At 40.8% G+C, this 23,535-nt stretch overlaps 1 protein-coding gene across 1 annotated transcript; it reads left to right on the top strand.

The window, feature by feature from the left end:
- The first annotated feature begins 3,857 nt into the window (after positions 1-3,857).
- dcp1b (decapping mRNA 1B) lies at positions 3,858-20,394 on the top strand. Its single transcript, XM_066667055.1, has 9 exons — positions 3,858-4,410; positions 4,792-4,832; positions 8,080-8,207; positions 11,810-11,876; positions 12,369-12,504; positions 12,871-13,023; positions 17,873-18,613; positions 18,726-18,881; positions 19,162-20,394. The coding sequence occupies exons 1-9, from the start codon at positions 4,258-4,260 to the stop codon at positions 19,240-19,242; spliced, it is 1,656 nt and encodes a 551-aa protein (XP_066523152.1). The 5' UTR covers positions 3,858-4,257; the 3' UTR covers positions 19,243-20,394.
- Positions 20,395-23,535: the final 3,141 nt, after the last annotated feature.

The raw sequence follows: 23,535 nt of genomic DNA on the forward strand, positions 1-23,535 counted from the left end.
TACTGAGGAGGGCCAGGTTTCCCAAATGATCTTATGGTTAAAATCATCTTAACAGAGAGAGAGAGTGTTCAATATGATACCCACTTTACCACATAACAATCTTCATGTTTCTAAAATGGTTTTGGAAACCCAGCTGAGTTTTTACTTTGGGGTATTTGTTGGGGGTAATATATGTATTATATGTCTGAATATCTTACTTGACTAATATTTCCTGTAACTGCCAATACATAGGCTAACAAAATCAGCAGAAGGCTAACATACTGACACACCAAATGTAAATAATAAAAAAAAAGACAAAAAAATGTTAAAAGAGGTATCTCAAAAATGCTTGTGCCACTTGTGATATGTTTGATAATGTGTGTTTTTTTTTTAATAAAGATAGAAAATTTAAATAGAGGTAAGTGTGCTTCACTAACACTATGTTTCAATTAATATTTAATCAAAGCAAACTCTCTAAACAATAAAAAATATATATTCAACAGATTCTTACTGATTTACCTTGAAACATATTCATTAAAAACTTTCAAAATATGTAATTTTGAGATTTTTTGAACATCGAATACAAAAACCCTGACTTTCTGAATTCATCTATTTGAACATGTTTTAGTACACTGCAGTTTTAAAGTAGAAATGCACAGCCATGACTGATTATTACCCTCATTATATTCATTAAGAACATAAATAACATCACACGCTAAAACACTTGATTTTCACAGGAAAGGGTCTTTGAAAATATTTATCCTGTCTCATCCATTGTAGGCTATGAATATCTGCATTTTAATTCCCATTACATTCTGTCAGGACTGAGTAGATAGGAATGTCCCTAATGCTAACTCTTCATATTAGCATGCATGCTAATTAACAATATTCTGTGTAAAAAAAATGAACTAAATTCTATTGGATGTTTTCATGATTCTGTACTTTTTAAGGATTAAAAAGGCTAAATGGGACCAATACCAGAATATCTTCCTCTGATTTTTTTTTTATCAGCAGAATTGAAATGCTAATTCACTACTGCAACATTTCTACACGTCAATGTACTTAAAAAAGGAAAGTCGATTAAACTACTGGAATATTAGTGAAGTAACGATACTTTCAGAAAACCACGGTACTCTTTTTGGAGTCGGCTCTTCTGAGTTAACCATTACAGAGTCGGCTCTTATATCCGGCTCTGCTCAATCAGTTACAATGACTCATGTTGAATGAACCGATACGGTTCAGTAAGGACTCGCCGCAGTGATTTTCATTTTCTTCAACTGATCAGGTGTTCGACTCTTTAACTCGGTTCTGAATGATTAGCAGGGAGCAACTAGTGGTGGCTTGAACACAACACAAACATAAAGCAAGAAGATAAGAGTTTTACAGCACACCGAGAAAAGTTATAAAGATGCTACATAAAAGTATAATTCAACTGAACTTTTAAATCATTTATAAGAGTTAGTGGAACACAAACATATACCATATTGTAATGTGTGTACAAATGAGTGCATTATTTTTACACACATTATTACGCACTCAAACAGAAGTACTGTTGTGTTTAATGTAACCAATGTATCAGGATTACTGTTAATAGCTACGTTAAGAAATCCAGGTATACTAACTTATTTTAATGTTGTATTCTAGTGTTATTTAGTGTTAGAAAAGATATCAGAATTATTTTAGCGTATTTAGTAGTCATCAACTTTTGCACACAATCCATCCCAGTAAACAAGGAACGTCCCTGGACGTTCAGAATAGGTCTAAAAGTAGTCTGTCCGTCAAGGACATATTTTAAACGTCCAATGGACGTCCAAAATCCATCTTAATAAGTTAGTTAAGTGGTGACCAATCGATAACGTCAGTGGACGTCCAAAATGCGTTTTATACAAGTAATTTATTTCGGGACCAATTAATAACGTCAGTGGACGTCCAAAATACGTCTAATGGTCGTCTTTTCAACTTTCATTTTCAACCTTAAGAGAACGTTAATTAGACGGCAGTCATTACGTTATTTCAACGTTGAATCAACGGCTAAATGTTTACTGGGATTTCATGGTTGCAGTGTATTTAGTATTATTAAATTAATTGTTTGAATAACTCAAACATTTCTGTATTCATTATGTTGCTTTGGATGGGCACCAAATGTAATTTTTACTGCTAGGTTAAAGCTAATAATTTTAAAAGTGCACATACTGAAAAAAGTATTAACACAAGGTATGCATTTCTTTTGAAATATTGTCTTTGTAACTACAATTAAACGGGTAACTCCATCATTCATCTTTAAAATAGTTCATTATTTGTCTGAGCTTCTAATAATGATCAAAGGCCTTTCTGCCCATTGGTTCTTGAAAAGTTTCCCGATATCTAAAACTGTTCTGTCGTTATGATTGCAGGTGTAACTCAGTTATGTTGTGTGATTTTTGTGTCTGGCTATCAGCAGCTATGGTGAGAATCAAGATTAACTCATCAGGATTACACAATGTTCCTCTGAAAGTAATTCAGTAATAAAGGCTTCAATCATTTTTTTCAGTGGAACTATCACTGTCTATCAACTTTGAACACCTGCCCCTCTATGGCTCTGGAAAGAGGAGGTCAAAAATAGACACAATCCTTAACTGTTCAACAGCAGTTTAGGGTTTCAAGCTCTCTGGTATATGTTGAAGTCAAATAACTCTCAAACCATTTTTCACATTTCATTGTCTTTTCTTAAAAATGTACAAGTATGTTGCATTGATGATTTTTCTTTCTTTTCTTCAGAGGAAGCTGGTGCTATAGCCAGTGTTAAGCCATTCAGGAACCAGCCTGTTGTGTTTGGGTATGTAGTTTTCAACCCATATTGCATTTTTCATTTTTATCATGTACATACAAATACATATTTTACAAACTTTCTAATTTAATTTGTATTTCGTTTGAAAACCTTCAGCAAAGTGCTGTTTACTTTCATGCAACATTCATTTAAAAATTTTCCAAGAGCTTCTGCTGGTCATGTCCTTTGCATAGGGTTATCAAAATAATCACAATAGCAACATTTCCTGTTACTTAAATAAAACGACTGGAGGACTCCCAAGTCCCAAAGTGCATTGACGCTGTTGTCAGCGAGTTCAGTCCCTGGTGTTGCCACAGCCATCTGTAGCAGTTGCCCAAGACAATGGAATAAGCGTCACTGTTAGAGTCGGTAAGAACATCGTGAGTACCTTGCAATAAGTGGGATGGGTTTTATGGTCCAAAACTATTAAAACTTTTTAAATTTAAATTTAAACTTTTTCATTAAAACTTTCAAAATTATGAAAACAATCAAATCTTCATAGAAATGTTCCAGGGGGTTGTACTTTTTCTTTCAGTGGTTTATAAGGCCAGCATGAGTTTAAAAATAAATAAATAAATAAAAACCTAGTGAATCAAAAAAGGCAAATGAATGTAAGTCTATGAGCTGTGTAATATCAGAGTGTATGGTATCGGTTGGTATTTTTGCTCCTGTGCTCTGCTTACAATTGCAGAATTAATATCACTTTAAAATCAAGGGGGGTGGTTTTCTACACTACTGTAACAGTTAAATAGTTTAGTTTCTGCAGTGCTGAGCTCTGAGTAGCAAGGACATATGCTCTCTTCTCCCTATTACAGGTCAGTGCAACATTACAGTGATTTTTAAGCAATAATTTTAAGGTAAAATATTACCTAGTGTTCCTTTAAGTCTATGCACTGTGAGATAAACTGTGTAAGGTTTAAGCCTATTGGCTGTGTGATAGACTGTGTATGGTATAATGTCTGGGTTGTGTTTATGGCCTATGTGTAAAACTAAGTAAAATTTAGGTCTTAGGGCTATGCTAATAAACTAAGTCTAAGAGCTGTATAATAAAACGCAGTGTTATTGATCGATGGCCGGATGGCGGCGATGTGTTCCGTCACTCTGATAACACCCTCCCTTTACCCGAGGAAGAAGAGGAAGAAGTTAGAGCCGAGATGTTGTCGTTGGATAAAATAAAGCGGTTTATTTCTTCCAGCTCGCTTTGTGAAGCTGAGCTGGTTGTCTAAAGCTCAGCGGCTTTTTAAAAACATTTGTAGTTAGCGGTGGTCTCTGGTGAGAGAGGTGGAAGCTTTTCCATAGGGTTTATTTTTTTAATTGCTAGTGAGCGCAGCTAGCGGACTGAGAGTGAAAGAGCGGTGAGTCTGAAAGCAGCTCCGCTTTACCGGGTTTTTACCTCAGATTAGCACAGCGGCTAACGCAGCCTACAAAAGTTACCCCAGCAAACCAGCCAACAAATAAACAGCCGAGGAGCCATGACCACGTCCGGCGGAGTCACCTGTCTGTCGACCAAGAGTCTGGACATCAGTCTGGCCGCTTTACGGAGACAGGACCCTTATATCAACAACATCATGGATGTGGCAAGCCAAGTAGCACTTTACATCTTCAACAACGAAACTAACGAATGGGTGAGTGGAGTTTCTGACCCATTACTGAGCCAGCCGCCCTCTGTGGAGATATGTAGATTTTAACTACCGACAATAACAAATAACATTTATATGTTTTACATTTATTTCTTAACTAATATTAGATGTAAAACATATTGCTTTGTAGTCTCTGAATGAACTAGTTTATGCTCCATAGAGTGTGTCCCCTACATAGGGATGATCATATTATATTCTGAGCCTTGAATTAAACCACTAAAACCCATCTCTATTCATTAAAATGATCAGAATTCACCAATATTACACATTTAAAAGATATTTCAAAGATTATTCCTATAATAATCCTACAGCATGACGGTGAGTAAGAGTTAAATTCAAAACTTAATGCTTGTTTCATTTTTGCAGGAAAAGACGGACATTGAGGGCACTCTGTTTGTCTACACAAGGTAAGACTCTTGTATTGTGGACCCTACAAGCTCTGGATCAAACTAAATAGATTATTCCAACTTTGAACTACATTAATAAGTAATTTCTCCTAATAAATATGAGCAAAACTTAATTCATTAAGTGATTATGGGAAGTCGGTCTCCTTCATGTATGTAACTATATCTAAGGGGAAAATATTCGTGGAGGAAATACATTTTTTTGTGGATTAGGACAGTATTTTGGGGTGATTTCCTACCATCCACAAACTGTAAAAATAAAACAATCCAATGCGTTTTTCATGATCTGTGTAAACCCGAGACATGGGGTAAATAGAAGTCATTCTGATTTGTCCTGCATCTCACACAGAAAGCAGGCACTTCAGAGATGTCCCGCCTCCTCAGCTGAGTCTCTCCAATCACAGAATTGGACCAGCAGTTATGTGAGAGTACAAAGTCAAGTTTAAACCAAGTGGTACAAACACAATGAGAGTGCGACAGAGAAGAAGAAACAACAAACGAAAGTTACTAAAAACCGTGGTTCCTCTTTGTGCCTCACTCCCAAGTTCTCATGCATGAAAATCAAGAGAGGCTTGTTCTCAACAGGTGATTCTCTGAACAGGACTTTGTGTGATGCAAATTGAATTGGTCCAAGGGTAAAATTTTGCGTAAGAAAAAGAAGTAATATTTTTCTGATCCCCTGGGGAAATTGAGACCCATTCATAGCAACACACACACAATTAAATGATTTTTGTACACACTAGAGGCAGTGAGCACACCCACTTGGAGCAGCAGGCAGCCATCTCACCACCCGAGAAGCAGTTGGGGCTTATGTGCCTCGCTCAAGGGCACCTCAGCCATTAATGCTGAGGGAGGGAAAAGCACTCTCCCTTCACTTCCCCCTTCTGGACCCCAGCCCGCCTCTCTGACCTTTAGGTCATGGCTACCCCCATGAGGCTGTACCTTCTTCAAATTTTCATCTTCTTGAATTCAGAACAGCAAGTCATAGGCATAGAAAATGTCCTGCGGAACAAACACCTAAAATGTAGGCACGGTTTTGACAGTTGAATTACAAAGCCTGCAGCACAAAATGTAAATCTCACTTCAACATCAAAGAACAAATGGCAGTAGACTAAAGCATACTGGCAAGCACATTCTTTGAAGAGCCTTTTATGCACAAATAAACATCTACATTTTTTTAGGAGCGCATCAAAGTGTGGGAAAGGAAAAATTAAATCAATATAGCACAGCATAATAAACAATCTTTCTACATTCGTAGAAGCAGTAGTGCAGCAAAGGTCAGAGTGGCATTCACTGGAACAGAGCGTCTCATCTTAGGTGTTGTTATTAAACATAACCACTGCACTGTGGCTTTAGAAGTGCAGTTAAAACTGTTTTGTGTATTTTCTGAATGTCTCCATAGTGCTTGAATGTATTACAATTATATTAAAATACAATGTCACAGCAACTGATGACTAATTCAACGTAGAACAAGTACAACATCATGTGTTCTGTTATATATTTGGAGGTGTAAAAAAAATTATCCAGATGCAAAGCTGGCTATAACTTAAATGCAGCTGTTTCACTGAGGGGGTGACTGCAGTTGAGATTAATCAGGTCAGACGTTTATTGTTCCATTTAGGACTTGTCACAATGATTGTAATACAATTAATTATGAATTATGTGATTTTTAAAATTCTATTAAGAATATATACCTTACTGATTAATGTGCAGTGGTTACCTTTTATTTTGATTTTTTTTTACCAATTTATAAGTTAACTATAATGCTAATCTCTAGGTTGCTTAGTTATTAATTATATTTGTGCAATGCCACATTTCCTTTTCTGAATCTAAAACATATAGAGAGATTAGAACTTCCAGCACAGACATATATCAATCTGATATTCCCTCTTTAAAGCAACTAAGCTTTAAAATGAGAAGTTAAATTTAAAAGTGGTTCAGTCAAGCTCAAACTACTCAAACACATTAATTCATTCATTCATTATCTGTAAGCACTTATCCAGTTCAGGGTCGCGGTGGGTCCAGAGCCTACCTGGAATCATTGGGCGCAAGGCAGGAATACACCTTGGAGGGGGCGCCAATCCTTCACAGGGCAACACACACACTCGCACATTCACACCTACAGACACTTTTGAGTCACCAATCCACCTACCAGCGTGTGTTTTTGGACTGTGGGAGGAAAATGGAGCACCTGGAGGAAACCCACGCAGACACAGGGAGAACACACCAACTCCTCACAGACAGTCACCCGGAGGAAACCCACGCAGACACAGGGAGAACACACCACACTCCTCACAGACAGTCACCCGGAGGAAACCCACGCAGACACAGGGAGAACACACCACACTCCTCACAGACAGTCACCCGGAGGAAACCCACGCAGACACAGGGAGAACACACCACACTCCTCACAGACTGTCACCCCGAGGAAACCCACACAGACACAGGGAGAACACACCACACTCCTCACAGACAGTCACCCGGAGGAAACCCACGCAGACACAGGGAGAACACACCACACTCCTCACAGACTGTCACCCGGAGGAAACCCACGCAGACACAGGGAGAACACACCACACTCCTCACAGACAGTCACCCGGAGGAAACCCACGCAGACACAGGGAGAACACACCACACTCCTCACAGACAGTCACCCGGAGGAAACCCACGCAGACACAGGGAGAACACACCACACTCCTCACAGACAGTCACCCGGAGGAAACCCACGCAGACACAGGGAGAACACACCACACTCCTCACAGACTGTCACCCGGAGGAAACCCACGCAGACACAGGGAGAACACACCACACTCCTCACAGACAGTCATCCGGAGCGGGAAACGAACCCACAATCTCCAGGTCTACTCAAACACACCACAGAAAAGTTCCACATCAGGAACTAGTTATTTCAGGATAGATTTGTTACAGCATGGGACCCTGTTCAATTTTCTTACTCCTGTAGCCAATCTGGTTTCTATACTGTATATTTTCCCTATTACTTACATAACCAACAGTGAGTACTGTTTCAATTTATGTCACTCAGTGTTCTCAACTTTGGAGCAAAAGCACAAAGAGAAATTTGACTATGTATTTAGCTGTTTCATCTAAGTAACAACGACGCAATCCATCAACAAGCATTTCTAAACACAGAGTGTTTTAAGTGAGTCACACCTCTAAAAACGACCATTACATCATGTTCAGGGTTGTCACTGCAACAGGAGTGTGACCATATTATCCTCTTGTCTTTCAGACTTGCTTCTCCCAAGCATGGGTTTACCATCATGAACCGACTCAGTATGGACAACCTGACTGAACCCATTACAAAAGACCTAGACTTCCAGCTCCAGGACCCTTTCCTGCTGTACCGGAATGCTCGCTGTAAGTGCCTTGAAGTTTATTTTAGGGTCACATGAACTTTCCTCTGTTCTGTAATCTAGTCTGCTTAGGAGAAGGCTATCTCCCAGTGGTAGTACGGAACATTCCACAGAGCAGGCAGTTTATGTATGCTATGGGAATAAAAGCGTAGGAAGAGGAGGAGAACCTAAGAGAAAGTATGTCAGTACGTATGTGTTCTGGGAGAGAGCTGGCAGAAGAGCGAGGCTGAGTGAGTGGCCCCAGAGCCACAGCTCCTTTTATGGTGCAGCGGTATGTGTGTGGCAGAGGGCCCATGTTCAGCCTTCACTATGAGTGGACTGCATTAGAGACCCAATCAGTGAGCTTTGATAAGATAACACTGTTCATTACAGGACCAGGGTAAATACAGACATTCACACGTGCTTGCACACCATTAAATGTATGATAGACAGAATGCAAACGAATGCAAGTTATTCTGAGAACAGCAGACATTAATGGAAAATGAGTGCAGATTTACCAACAACACTTTAAAGCAGCCAGACTCTGTTGGTACCGAAATGTGCAGTCACAAATGATTTTTGATGATGATATTTTCATCTGTATTTGGGTAAAAACGTAAGAAAAGTTCACAAAAATTGCTCTGCACCACACTCTTAAGGTTTCTTAAGGACAAAAGCTGAAGTGACTTTTTCCTTGATTCACTTCTAGGTGAAAAAGCACATTTGGACTGAAAGCAGTACGGGCAAAAATGATTTTATCTATCGCGATTGGTTAATAGTTTTCCAAAGCCAGAGGCTCTCGCTAATATAATCACACCTCTTAAGGCATTTTACAGGTAGAAAGATAAATGAATATTATTATTATTATTAATATGTCCATGTTTAAAAATGTTTAATTCAATATTTTTATTGCAGTTTGCACGATAATGCATATTGAAATCATCCTATGCTTGTAGCAGGAAACAAAGACTGACGGTGATGTGCAGAATTGTGAAAATGTTGCCTAATTGCAAATTACATAAAAATGCCTTGGCATAAGTGGTCCTTGTGAATGCATTTAAAAGAACACAGGTTCATATTCACCACCATTTCAGAGTTGATGGACTGAAGGACTAATGAACCAAATCAGGGATTCACAGAATGCTATTATTATAATATTTTTCTAGGATTATTGTTTGATATTTAAGTTAGCTGAAATGTGCTCCTCATAAATGGTCCAGTTAGGTGTATTACTGAGTCATTAAAAATGGGTAATTACATGATTACTAATACAGTCGATAGTGAATGGCTCCACCAAAACACATCTCAGCTGAGGTTTTATTGTCCCCTTTTTCACTTCTCAATAAAAAACTCAACCATACGCTTCTTAAACAAATTGGTTCCTCCAAGTGGTCTGTGGTGAAACAGTACTGCAAAAAGCTACAGTGGAACTTTGCCACGGCTGCTGTCCTATGACCATCCATTAAACACACACTGTCACATAAAATGCCGCTCTGGAGAGTGTCTGCTGGTCCTTAATCCAAACATTAGCTTGCATTAATTATGGTTTGTTCTGGTGTTGCATACAGTAGTGATCGTGCAGGGGTGTTCACGTTTGTATGAGATCGCTTACCTCCTGGCTGTATATAAGAGTAGCCCAGCTCTTTCTCAGAGATGAGTTTGCCTTTGAATCGCACCTCTGGCTCCTCCTGCAAGCGCTCATGCTTCAGCCTCTGCTGGAAAAGCCTGCGTAACATTATCCTTGTCCTTAAGACTGATGATCAGATGAAGAAACGGTGTTCCACCAGGAAGGTTATGTTGTATGTCATTGGATCTTTAGTTCCGTTCTGATTTCCCTGCTACCTGCACTTGTCTCTTGAGGTATAGTCCTCAGTGTCCCAGAGATTTTCTGTTGTTTTGCCAAGTGAAGAATTCGGAGTGTGCTTCCGTACTTTCGTCTCCTCCTCTTTGTCCTGTTGCTCCAACAAGTTAGCTTTTTATGGCACCTTGTGCACCAGTCTCTCTCTCTCTCTCTCTCTCTCTCTCTCTTTCTCCCTGACTCAGTCACTCACTCTCTCTGAGCCAACTTGCTCTGAATATTCTTCCTTTCCCAGGGATTAATACTTTTTTTGGGTTCTTTCCCAAGCTCTGACCCATGCAGTGACATTGCTTAAAGCACAGCCTGCTAAGAGCTGTGGAAACAACTACAGCAGCACTGTACAAACGTCTAAAACCGTCAGTTCTTTCGTTACGTGACAGCCCTCCTCCCTTCAACTCTTCTTTCCTCTCCACCTACTCTTATCTGTACTCTGATTTTTGGGTCTGCTATCTCCCTCAGCCCCATTTGGACCGGTGGATTATAGGAGGTGAAGGGAAATGGTCCTTGTCTAACTGTCATCGCCGTGCCTACACTGTAGTCAAGTAAAACATGTGGCACCAAGACTACTGCCCTCAACCCTCACAGGCCTCAGACATCACAATCCACTACAGAATTTCACAAAATGTTTAATCACATTGATCAAAATATAGCATTATTACGAAACATTATTTTTTCTTTTATCATCTTTCTTCACAGAATGTTTGTGTTATTTCGTTATGTTGTGGCTGATTTTGCTGTAGATGTTTTTGTAAGTTCACCTTGTTTTAGTTTTGATGTGCCACATTTTAATGAACTATGGTTGTTTCAGTATATGTACATTTGTATGTAAATATGAAAAATGAAGTTTGGCAGATTGTTAAACGTGCGTCATGTCTGTAAGATATTAGGTCAAACTGTGTTTATTGGGATAATAACACCTTGATTAACATAATACTAAAGATTGGCAGGGGCGGCACGGTGGCGCAGCAGGTAGTGTCGCAGTCACACAGCTCCAGGGACCTGGAGGTTGTGGGTTCGTTTCCCGCCTCGGGTGACTGTCTGTGAGGAGTGTGGTGTGTTCTCCCTGTGTCCGCGTGGGTTTCCTCCGGGTGCTCCGGTTTCCTCCCACAGTCCAAAAACACATGTTGGTAGGTGGATTGGCGACTCCAAAGTGCCTGTAGGTGTGAGTGAATGTGTGACTGTGTGTGTTGCCCTGAGAAGGACTGGCGCCCCCTCCAGGGTGTATTCCCACCTTGCGCCCAATGATTCCAGGTAGGCTCTGGACCCACCGCGACCCTGAATTGGATAAGCGGTGAATGAATGAAAAAATGAATAAAGATTGGCATGAAAAGAAATAAAAAAAAGAAATATTTTAACAGATTTCAACTTTTTCTTTCAACTAATACCCCCAAGATTCATTTGAAAGGGATTTTAGGAGGTCTAAATGTTTGTGGACACACCTATTTAAGGTATATTGCTGGTATAAAATCCTTCGTCCTCAGCTTTAACTAACCTAATAATAACACCTTATTTAGAAGAGAAGAGAGAGAATGAGGTTAAATGGAATTGATAAAATATTGAATAAAAACACATTGAACATAATATTAAAAGATTCTTGTTTAAAATGTGTAAGTTTCAATTCAATGATTCAGTATAGATACACACACTGTAGAAGTAATGTAAAATTACCTCATGTGAAATAATAATATACAGCACAAATAATCAGAAAACATTAAGTTTTGAATCATTATATTTATGTGCTTATTTCTGTTTTGCAACTCTTTCCGCAGTGTCCATCTATGGGATCTGGTTCTATGACAAGGCAGACTGCCAGCGGATTGCTGAACTGACAAAAAAGTAAGTATGCGTTCCACTGCTGTAGGATATGCTGTGTATTATTCCTGTTCCACAGTGAGCTTAAGGAATTGGCAGCATTGATGAAGCTACGGTGAAGGAACAAATGGTTTATATATTCTCCTCAAAAAAAAGTCTGTTTTAGAAATTACTGCAGGGGCATGATTATAAAAAATTATATATGATATATATATATATATATATATATATATAATATATGAGAGAGAGATTAAAAATAAATAAAATAAAAATAATTAATTAAATAAATAATAAATTAAAAATAAATAAAATTAGTACACCAAGTTTTCAAAGCAAGATGTTTCTTAATCAGCTGTGCAGGCAAAGTGCTTTTGTGGCGGCTCTAAGAATTCTGAACATTATATATTTAAAATTGTAGACATCTTGTCATATTGTAAGACATGTGGTCCCTCATTTAGGAGTAATTTAGTCATACAAGATAGAATGAGAATTTTCCTTTGTTGTGTGTGTGATCAGTCTGACCAGGCAGGAGCAGCAGCTGCACACACAGAGTCAGTGCGGCTGTATCTCTCCACAAAGGCTGGAGTCCAGAGAAGGGAAAGGAGTAGACATACTGCAGATGCTGACCAAGGCACGCGACGAGTATGACAAGGTAGCACACACACACACACACACATGCTCTCATGCATTCGAAACACAACCACCAGAGGGCGCTTTTGTAACAGGCAAAGGAAAGTTAATAAATACATAAGAGAAATTAAGATCTTCCTTGTATGCTTGAAATAAATATACATGGTTATTATAAATAGAGTGTTGTGTTGGTGTTATTATAAATACAATATATAAATCTTTATATTTTAATATAGTTGAGGTGACTTTGTGGTCTCATGGGCCCAATTTTACAGTTTGATTAAATGAAGTTTAATGCTAAATATCTGAATATAGGTAGGTGATATGATTTAACTACTGTAGGTCTGCATTCTGTATGCCAAGTTTATGTATGTGTGTTTGTTTGCAGTGTAAGGTAACATCGGAGCCTAAGGAAATCGGCAGCGCAGGGGCAATCTATGACAACCCCAACGTGTTCAAACCCATTCCATTCAATCCAAAAGAGAGACAGAAGCAAGGGGTACAGGAGTATCAGAGACAAACTCAGGGCCTAACCCAGCAGGTACTTTGAGTAGAGATGCACCGATTTTGAATTTTTGGGACGATATAATAACCGATAATTAGCACCTTGGAGTAGCGATACCGATAATATAACGATAGTTTTATCTTTTTGTAATTAAAGAAAATTCACATTGGATTTGTTTTGGAGAGCAGACACACACTATCTGTGTGTGTGTGTGTGTTTACACCGCTATCTGTGTGTGTGTGTGTGTGTGTTTACACCGCTATGTGTGTGTGTGTTTACACCGCTATCTGTGTGTGTGTGTGTGTGTGTGTGTTTACACCGCTATCTGTGTGTGTGTGTGTGTTTACACCGCTATCTGTGTGTGTGTGTGTGTGTGTGTGTGTGTTTACACCGCTATCTGTGTGTGTGTTTTTACACCGCTACCTGTGTGTGTGATTTTACACCGCTACCTGTGTGTGTGTGTGTGTTTTTACACCGCTACCTGTGTGTGTGTGTTTACACCTCTATCTGTGTGTTTGTGTGTGTTTAAACCGCTATCTGTGTGTGTGTGTGTGTTTACACCGCTATCTGTGTGTGTGTGTGTTTACACCGCTATCTGTGTGTGTGTGTTTACACCGCTATCTGTGTGTGTGTGTTTACACCGCTATCTGTGTGTGTGTGTGTGTGTGTGTGTTTACACCTCTATCTGTGTGTGTGTGTGTGTTTACACCTCTATCTGTGTGTTTGTGTGTGTTTACACCGCTATCTGTGTGTGTGTGTTTACACCGCTATCTGTGTGTGTGTGTTTACACCGCTATCTGTGTGTGTGTGTGTTTACACCGCTATCTCTGTATGTGTGTGTTTACACCGCTATCTGTGTGTGTGTGTGTGTGTGTGTTTACACCGCTATCTGTGTGTGTGTGTGTGTGTGTTTACACCGCTATCTGTGTGTGTGTGTGTGTGTGTGTTTACACCGCTATCTGTGTGTGTGTTTACATCGCTATCTGTGTGTGTGTGTGTGTTTACACCGCTATCAGTGTGTGTGTGTTTGTTTACACCGCTATCTGTGTGTGTGTGTGTGTGTGTGTGTTTACACCGCTATCTGTGTCTGTGTGTGTGTGTGTGTTTTACACCGCTATCTGTGTGTGTGTGTGTGTTTTACACCGCTATCTGTGTGTGTCTGTGTGTGTTTTACACCGCTATCTCTGTGTGTGTGTGTGTGTGTGTGTGTGTGTTTACACCGCTACCTGTGTGTGTGTGTGTGTGTTTACACCGCTACCTGTGTGTGTGTGTGTGTGTTTACACCGCTACCTGTGTGTGTGTGTGTGTGTGTGTTTACACCGCTACCTGTGTGTGTGTGTTTACACCGCTATCTGTGTGTGTGTGTGTGTGTGTGTGTGTTTACACCGCTATCTGTGTGTGTGTGTGTGTGTTTACACCGCTATCTGTGTGTGTGTGTGTGTGTGTGTTTACACCGCTATCTGTGTGTGTGTGTGTGTGTGTGTTTACACCGCTATCTGTGTGTGTGTGTTTACACCGCTATCTGTGTGTGTGTGTGTGTGTGTGTGTTTACACCGCTATCTGTGTGTGTGTGTTTACACCGCTATCTGTGTGTCTGTGTGTGTGTGTTTACACCGCTATCTGTGTGTGTGTGTTTACACCGCTATCTGTGTGTGTGTGTTTACACCGCTATCTGTGTGTGTGTGTTTTTACACCGCTACCTGTGTGTGTGTGTGTGTTTTTACACCGCTACCTGTGTGTGTGTGTTTACACCTCTATCTGTGTGTTTGTGTGTGTTTACACCGCTATCTGTGTGTTTGTGTGTGTTTACACCGCTATCTGTGTGTGTGTGTTTACACCGCTATCTGTGTGTGTGTGTTTACACCGCTATCTGTGTGTGTGTGTTTACACCGCTATCTGTGTGTGTGTGTTTACACCTCTATCTGTGTGTTTGTGTGTGTTTACACCGCTATCTGTGTGTGTGTGTTTGTTTACACCGCTATCTGTGTGTGTGTGTTTACACCTCTATCTGTGTGTTTGTGTGTGTTTACACCGCTATCAGTGTGTGTGTGTTTGTTTACACCGCTATCTGTGTGTGTGTGTGTGTGTGTTTACACCGCTATCTGTGTCTGTGTGTGTGTGTTTTACACCGCTATCTGTGTGTGTGTGTGTGTGTGTGTGTGTGTTTTACACAGCTATCTGTATGTGTGTGTGTGTTTTACACCGCTATCTGTGTGTGTGTGTGTTTTACACCGCTATCTGTGTGTGTGTGTTTTACACCGCTATCTGTGTGTGTGTGTGTTTTACACCGCTATCTGTGTGTGTGTGTGTGTTTGTGTGTGTGTTTACACCGCTATCTGTGTGTGTGTGTGTGTGTGTGTTTTACACCGCTATCTGTGTGTGTGTTTTTACACCGCTACCTGTGTGTGTGTGTTTTTACACCGCTACCTGTGTGTGTGTGTGTTTTTACACCGCTACCTGTGTGTGTGTGTTTACACCGCTACCTGTGTGTGTGTGTGTTTACACCGCTACCTGTGTGTGTGTGTGTGTGTGTGTTTACACCGCTACCTGTGTGTGTGTGTGTGTGTTTACACCGCTACCTGTGTGTGTGTGTGTGTGTGTGTGTTTACACCGCTACCTGTGTGTGTGTGTGTTTACACCGCTGTGTGTGTGTGTGTTTACACCGCTACCTGTGTGTGTGTGTTTACACCGCTATCTGTGTGTGTGTGTGTTTGTGTGTGTGTTTACACCGCTATCTGTGTGTGTGTGTGTGTGTTTACACCGCTATCTGTGTGTGTGTGTGTGTTTACACCGCTATCTGTGTGTGTGTGTGTGTTTACACCGCTGTGTGTGTGTGTGTTTACACCGCTATCTGTGTGTGTGTTTACACCGCTATCTGTGTGTGTGTGTTTACACCGCTATCTGTGTGTGTGTTTTTACACCGCTACCTGTGTGTGTGTGTGTGTTTTTACACCGCTACCTGTGTGTGTGTGTTTACACCTCTATCTGTGTGTTTGTGTGTGTTTACACCTCTATCTGTGTGTGTGTGTGTGTGTGTGTTTACACCGCTACCTGTGTGTGTGTGTGTTTACACCGCTGTGTGTGTGTGTGTTTACACCGCTACCTGTGTGTGTGTGTTTACACCGCTATCTGTGTGTGTGTGTGTGTTTGTGTGTGTGTTTACACCGCTATCTGTGTGTGTGTGTGTGTGTGTGTGTGTTTACACCGCTATCTGTGTGTGTGTGTGTGTTTACACCGCTATCTGTGTGTGTGTTTACACCGCTATCTGTGTGTGTGTGTTTACACCGCTATCTGTGTGTGTGTTTTTACACCGCTACCTGTGTGTGTGTGTGTGTTTTTACACCGCTACCTGTGTGTGTGTGTTTACACCTCTATCTGTGTGTTTGTGTGTGTTTACACCTCTATCTGTGTGTTTGTGTGTGTTTACACCGCTATCTGTGTGTGTGTGTGTTTACACCGCTATCTGTGTGTGTGTGTTTACACCGCTATCTGTGTGTGTGTGTTTACACCGCTATCTCTGTGTGTGTGTGTGTGTGTGTGTTTACACCGCTATCTGTGTGTGTGTGTGTGTTTACACCGCTATCTGTGTGTGTGTGTGTGTTTACACCGCTATCTGTGTGTGTGTGTGTGTGTTTACACCGCTATCTGTGTGTGTGTGTGTGTGTTTACACCGCTATCAGTGTGTGTGTGTGTGTTTACACCGCTATCTGTGTGTGTGTGTGTGTGTTTACACCGCTATCTGTGTGTGTGTGTTTTTACACCGCTGTGTGTGTGTGTTTACACCTCTATCTGGGTGTGCGTGTACTAAATGTCACTACTATTACTAAATTTAATTTCAGAGACTGTTCTCTGCAGAAAGTGTGAAAAATGTCCACACGGCAGACAATTTACAGACATCAGTGCGTATGCACAAAAAAGGCACCAAGTTTATGGCCAGATATCGGCTAAAATTCCAATATCTGACCGATATAAAAATAACTACTAAAATCATATCGTTATCTACCACTAACTTTGAGATATAGTGCTTGTGCACTCAGCTTTGTGAGTAGTGCACAGTGTGGGGGAATAACCATGTGTTGTTTGTACTGAATAAAAATAAAAAGTGTCCTTCAGCTTTAAAGCCGTGCTACAAAATACTGTGCAAAAAGCCAAATGCATAAATGACATTGTAAGCTCCTGCTCCAAGGGCTCTGACTGTTGGATTGCTGCCCTCAGATGGTGGCAGTTAATCTTTCAAGGGGAAGCTTTGTTGTATGTCTGGTCTGCTTAGCAAGAAGAGAAAATGAAAATTTCATCCGTTATATGAGAAAATGAAAACCTATTGTAATTACAAGCTATGCAATGAATTTATTCATTGTTACAGGGCGCAACATTAATGAAGTTAGATAATCAATAACTCAGACTTTTACAATTACATGAATACAAATGACCAATGCCTTGTGGAACTTGGAGATAATAAGCTCCAGAGGTGTCTGGAGATAATATTTTTTTCATTTTAATGCAATATCTTGGTTTAACCAATGTGTATGTCGTTACAGTTAGCCTCTGCTTTATAAGCAATTGCGTCACTCTCTGGAATGACTAAGGGCATTTACCTGTCCAGCTTGTTGCAGTTTTGATTTGTCGTTTTTTGAAGTGGAATGAATAGAAATAAGGTTAAACAGTGCTGTGCCTTAAGTGACAGACATGCTACAGAACATTTTCACATTAACAAATGTTTTATAAATGTACACAGTTAAGAAAATTACTAAAGCCATTGAAGACCCACTTCATTAAAATTATGTACAGGTTCTGTTTGAATGAAAGGTTTGTCCTTATTAAGGTATTTCCTTAATTTTTTTGGTTACCATTTAACACAGGATTTTTCTGTATTTCTCTACCTCAGGATGGAGAAACAGAGTCCAAGCATCTCTCAATAGCTGCTCTGTTTGGAAATCAAGCCAGAGCCAACTCTGTCTCCCCGCAGCCCAGCTCAGGTGCATGCAAAGTGGCTTCAAGCAGGCCACCTGTCGCCCGCTCCCTATCCTTTAATGACCCTTCTCCTACATCAGGGGCCTCTGCAGTACCCAGCAGCTCTAACCAGCCCTGCCCCGCCATCCAGAAGCTGATGAGTGGCCCTCGAGGACCAGTGGTACCATTGCAGCCCGTCTCAGAGTCTCCTGAGAACAGACTGTGTGAAAACGGTCCCCCGCAGAGCCGACCTGATCCAATACAGAGACTATTTCAGAACACGCCTCCAAGCACCCATACGGCCGCCTACACGTCCATGGCACCTTCTCTCATGACAGGGCTGTCTGCTTCACAGCTGCTGAAGGGAGAGCCACTTGTGTTCTTGGATAGCCATCAGCTCCAACCTAAGGTTCCAGGCTCAGCCCAAGGTCAGCTGAACTTCTACAGCCCTTCACAAGCCCTGGTGTCCCCTGCTGCTCCACCAGCCACTGGCTCTGGCTCCAGTGTGCAACTGGGAGTGGTCTCCCCTCATGAGCTGCTCCAGAGGCTACAGCTGGTGCAGCAGGAGCAGAGTGTTAGTCAGGAGCATTCCTGGCCAACTCTGGCTCCTTGCTTCCACAAAGCTCCTCTGCAGCACAACCTGCCCACCAGCCACAACACCACAGAACCTACAAAGGTAGAGGGTGAAATACAAATTGTTTTTATAATAAAATAGCAGTTTTTGTCCACTGCGATATGGGAAACCATACACGTGCTTGCTCGCTCAGTCACATGTTCCCCTCTCTCAGGTACTCTCACCCCAGTGCATCCCAGCCACAGTAGCCCCAACAATGCTGCTGTCGCCAAGTGTCTTCTCTCAAGCTAAAGGGCCCCGGACAGAACCAGAGGAACCACAAATGCTCAGCCGAACTCAGCTGCAGGCCACACTGCTGCACCTCATCAGGGTACGTCATGAAATGAATTCCCTTAAATGAATCAAGAGAACTAATGAAAAGTAAATAATATGTGGAAATCAACAGAAACCAAAGCAACCAGTTATTGTGAGAAGCTCTTGAAGTACTGTTGAACTTGATTTTGAAATACTCATAAATAATATACAAAAATATCGTTAAATATTATTATATTAACTATTTTGTCCCTATGTTGACTGTTAGTTATAATATATAATCATTCATTGTTGTAATTCATAATTGTAACGTGTTGTTGCTGTGTCTGTGTTTACAGAACGATGCGTCTTTCCTGGACACAATCTACGAAGCATATATCTCCTCCCTGGCTAAGGACCCAAGTTCTCAACCTTTCTGAAAGCAGGAGCACAACCTCCAGACGTCAGCAGCAAACTGTGCTTGCTTGTGTGAGCACTGGAGCTAAAGGTTTACATTCAGCTCCAGAGCACAACACTGACATGTAGCATTGAGCAGTTTTCACTATGCAGTGCATGAAGAGGGTTGCAGCAGTTCAATATACGCACAGTCAAATACCAAATAGCATTCGTTTTCAAAAACAGCATGTTAATAGAAACATTTTCTGCTACCTGTTCAGCCATTTCCCTGTAGCTGTAAACATAGTTACCATTTTATCAGTTGGTGTAATGCCAGGCGCAATAATTAGTTTTTATTTTGATGGATTATTCCTAAAGAGATTTTAGAACGGATCTCATTTTTGGGTTTTATTGAGATGCCTAAATGTGCATGTGGAACTGTTTCTGAGGAATGTGTGCAGAATTCAGTGAATTTTTTGAGTGACGTATTTACCTCCAGGACTGCTTCAGTATTTAAACGCAAATTCCACTATTTTCAGCTGGTGGCTTAAATAAGGAACATTTTCAACGTATTTACATCCATCAGAACAGTCTTAGATGGTATCACACACGTTTCCTCAGGCATGGCATTTAATGCATCGCGTAAACACTTGTTAATGCTCTGTTGCCTACACAAGCAAAGCACTAGTTTGAAAGACTTAAATGAGCTCATAACGAGTAATAAAATATTCAAGAAGTAAAAGCATATATATTTTTATTTTTCTATGGAGCGTACTTGGCTTTTTCACATTTGAATTGGGTTCATTTTGATACATCATGTCCCTTCAGCAACATTCATTTTTCTTGATTTAAAACATCTTTTATTACCAGCATGTTTTAAACAAATGTCATCCCAACTTATTAAAACAATATTCAAACACCATCTGTATTATTTTGGTTCTGTTTTGTTCCACCTTTGATTACCAACTGAATCATATGCCAGCAAACACACATTTTTGGAAGATGTTCTGGGAAATCTGTGTTCTCCTGTGCTATGTTAGCTAATGTCCACTTTGTCTTCAAATATAACTTTATGATGTGATAATGTGCTTTAGAAAGCTATGGCTTCATTCGTTCGTTTTCTGTAACTGCTTCATCAACTGGTTAAACCAAGGCGCACACACTAAGGTATTAAAATCAGGGATGTAATCATATCTACAATATCCAAAATGAGTTAAAACAATACACTAATAAAGCTGCAGTCTGTTTTGAGTCATATCTGCGTTAAATATCTTTTTACGGGTGGAAGTGCACACTGCTCTCTCACTCCAGAGACATAATGCTGGGGGACTTTCTTCCCCACTTGCCCACACTTTGCACTAGGCTCATGGAAGTCTCATTTCATGTTATCTGTGGAGAATACTAAACTCTGTTTTTAACATCGTCCAAAGTCAGTGCATCTTAAAGCAGCAGAATTTACTGATTATAAGGTGTATCTGTCTTTGAATATGCAGTGTATTAAGGGCATGGAGCAAACATTGTTGGCCCAATAATTTCATTCATTCATTCGTTCATTATCTGTAAGCGCTTATCCAGTTCAGGGTCGCGGTGGGTCCAGACGGTACTTGGAATCATTGGGCGAAAGGCGGGAATACACCCTGGAGGAGGCGCCAGTTTCTCACAGGGCAACACACACACCTACAGACACTTTTGAGTCACCAGTCCACCTACCAACGTGTGTTTTTGGACTGTGGGAGGAAACCCACGCAGACACAGAACACACCACACTCCTCACAGACTGTCACCCGGAGGAAACCCACGCAGAACAGGGAGAACACACCACACTCCTCACAGACTGTCACCCGGAGGAAACCCACGCAGACACAGGGAGAACACACCACACTCCTAACAGACAGTCACCTAGAGGAAACCCACGCAGACACAGGGAGAACACACCACACTCCTCACAGACAGTCACCTAGAGGAAACCCATGCAGACACAGGGAGAACACACCACACTCCTAACAGACAGTCACCTAGAGGAAACCCATGCAAACACAGGGAGAACACACAAACTCCTCACAGACAGTCACCCGGAGGAAACCCACGCAGACACAGGGAGAACACACCACACTCCTCACAGACACAGTGTTGTCATAGTCATAGTGAAGTATATTAAATCTCTTATAGACTTGTATTTTATGAGCCATTTTTACATATTGGCTGAGAATATACATTTGCTTGTTTTTTGTTTGTTTTGCAGTACGGAGATAAATCTGTCCTCAGGCCAGCGAGAGCACAACGAATTGTTGGACTAATTGGATAAATTCAATGAAGGGGAAAGATCAGATCAGTAATTAGCTTATAGTGTTGATAGGGTGAATACAGACCGATATGAACAGGTTAGTGTGTGATGTAGCTACTTTACAAGGGAATTGCTGCAGTTTTTTTAAAGCATATTTCCTTTTGCCTCATCCCTGTCCGCAGGCACATTTGGGACAGTTGTGGCTCATTCTCATTCTGAAACCTGACGTTTTGAACAAGCAGTTCAGACAGGGAAGAATGCTGCTGTGGTGTCTGACAAGGGCCAGACTGTGATGGCCATTACCTGAACAGGCAACAGGGTCAGGGGCTCCCAGATGATGAGCATTTAAAGCACAGAATAATAAAGAAGAGCTACAGTAGTTCATGACATATACACCATTTCTGCACTACTTTAAAGTGCACCTGTTGATCCTGGGGTTCATCTGCATACACAGCTTGGAACACTGCTCTAGAAATGCATTGCCAATAGAAAGGGATCAGCTACAGAGTAACAAATCCCTTCAGCATTATGCTGTGGAGCTGTGCTCTTTGATACATCAATTTGAGACCATTAGGATGAATGTGTTGCTTGTGATTTTCTTTAATGTCCTTTTGATGTACTTCCTTCACTTCAGAAGAAATGTTGACTGAGCATGTGTCCACATAACGTGCCCATGTAGTGTGTTATAATGAGGCTGTAAAGATGTCTTTCCCGTCTTTCTGCCTACGAGTATGTGATGGTGTTAATCACTGCAATTAACCAGGCCCTTTCCCCCAGGGTGTGCAGTACTAGGGTTCCACTCTAGTGCATTTAGCTGACGGGCTGAAAAGGAAAGCAGTGGGTTTAATATCAGCACTGACTAATCAATTGGATTGAGGTTGAGGGGGGTGGGTGGGTGTCTGATGAGAGAGAGAGAGAGAGAGAGAGAGAGAGAGAGAGCAGGGGACCAGAGTTGGGGATGCAAGTTTGGAATAACTATTAACTAAATAAAGCATACACACTAACTCATTCCTGACATATCTGATATCTGCTTTAATCGGAACCATATCTTCTTGAGGAGATCCCATCTTAAAGGCGCTGGACACACATTGGGTGAGTAGTGCTTGACTTGTGCATCCTGCCTGATGTCTGATGTATGTAGTTTTCCACTTAGAGAATTGGTGGCATTACTTCTATCCCTGTATTCATTCATTCATGTTCTGCTTATCTAGTTCAGGGTTGTGGTGGTTCTACAGCCAACCTGGAATCAATGGGTGCAAGGCAGTTGAATATATATTTAATGGGAAAAGTTAGTGGACATCCAGCATTTCTTCAGACACGTGCACAATAAATCGCAGCTCTGTTCTGGGATGCCTACGATCTTTTGGACTTGGTACTTCAACGTCTACTTTTTCACAGTATCTGAAAGCAGCAACGTTATCCCTGCTCTATTTCACCTCACCTCAATCTTTAAGGAACACACACACATATACACACACTTGCAGCAGGCTGTATACTAGATGATGTACACTATAATCTGGAAAAACTGGGTCAGCATAAAAAATCCAGAGTGGAGCATCTGTGTGTGTGTATGTGTGTGTGTGTGTGGGCTGTGGAAATATTGTATTACCAGTATATGACCACAGACATACTGCGTATGAATAACTAATCAGAACCTACGTCGTCAGATTAAATAAGTTTAAATGAATATGATTTGAAGTTCCATATGAATGTGGTTATCCACTAAGAGCATCAACACTCATATGTTGAACCAGAAAAGATCAATAGTACATATTCGCTTTAGGAAATGAAATGGGACATTCTACATTACACTTTTCACACAGTGTCAGCGATGCTAAGCAGAAAAATGTAAGCATTTTCTTAAACTTGACATTTTGAAGTTGGAACAGGGAAAGTTTTGTGGATAGTAGCACCACACCTGTCCACCACTTGAGTTGTCTGTGGACAGGAACATGGAAGCATGAAATCTGTATCCTTGGATTTAAATGACATAAAATATTGCTTTAATTCAAGTCTTGTATTTTAATGTTTTTTTCTAATTGTTTTAATGTAG

This window comes from Hoplias malabaricus, chromosome 4, assembly GCF_029633855.1.
Source record: "Hoplias malabaricus isolate fHopMal1 chromosome 4, fHopMal1.hap1, whole genome shotgun sequence".
Lineage (NCBI taxonomy): Eukaryota > Metazoa > Chordata > Actinopteri > Characiformes > Erythrinidae > Hoplias > Hoplias malabaricus.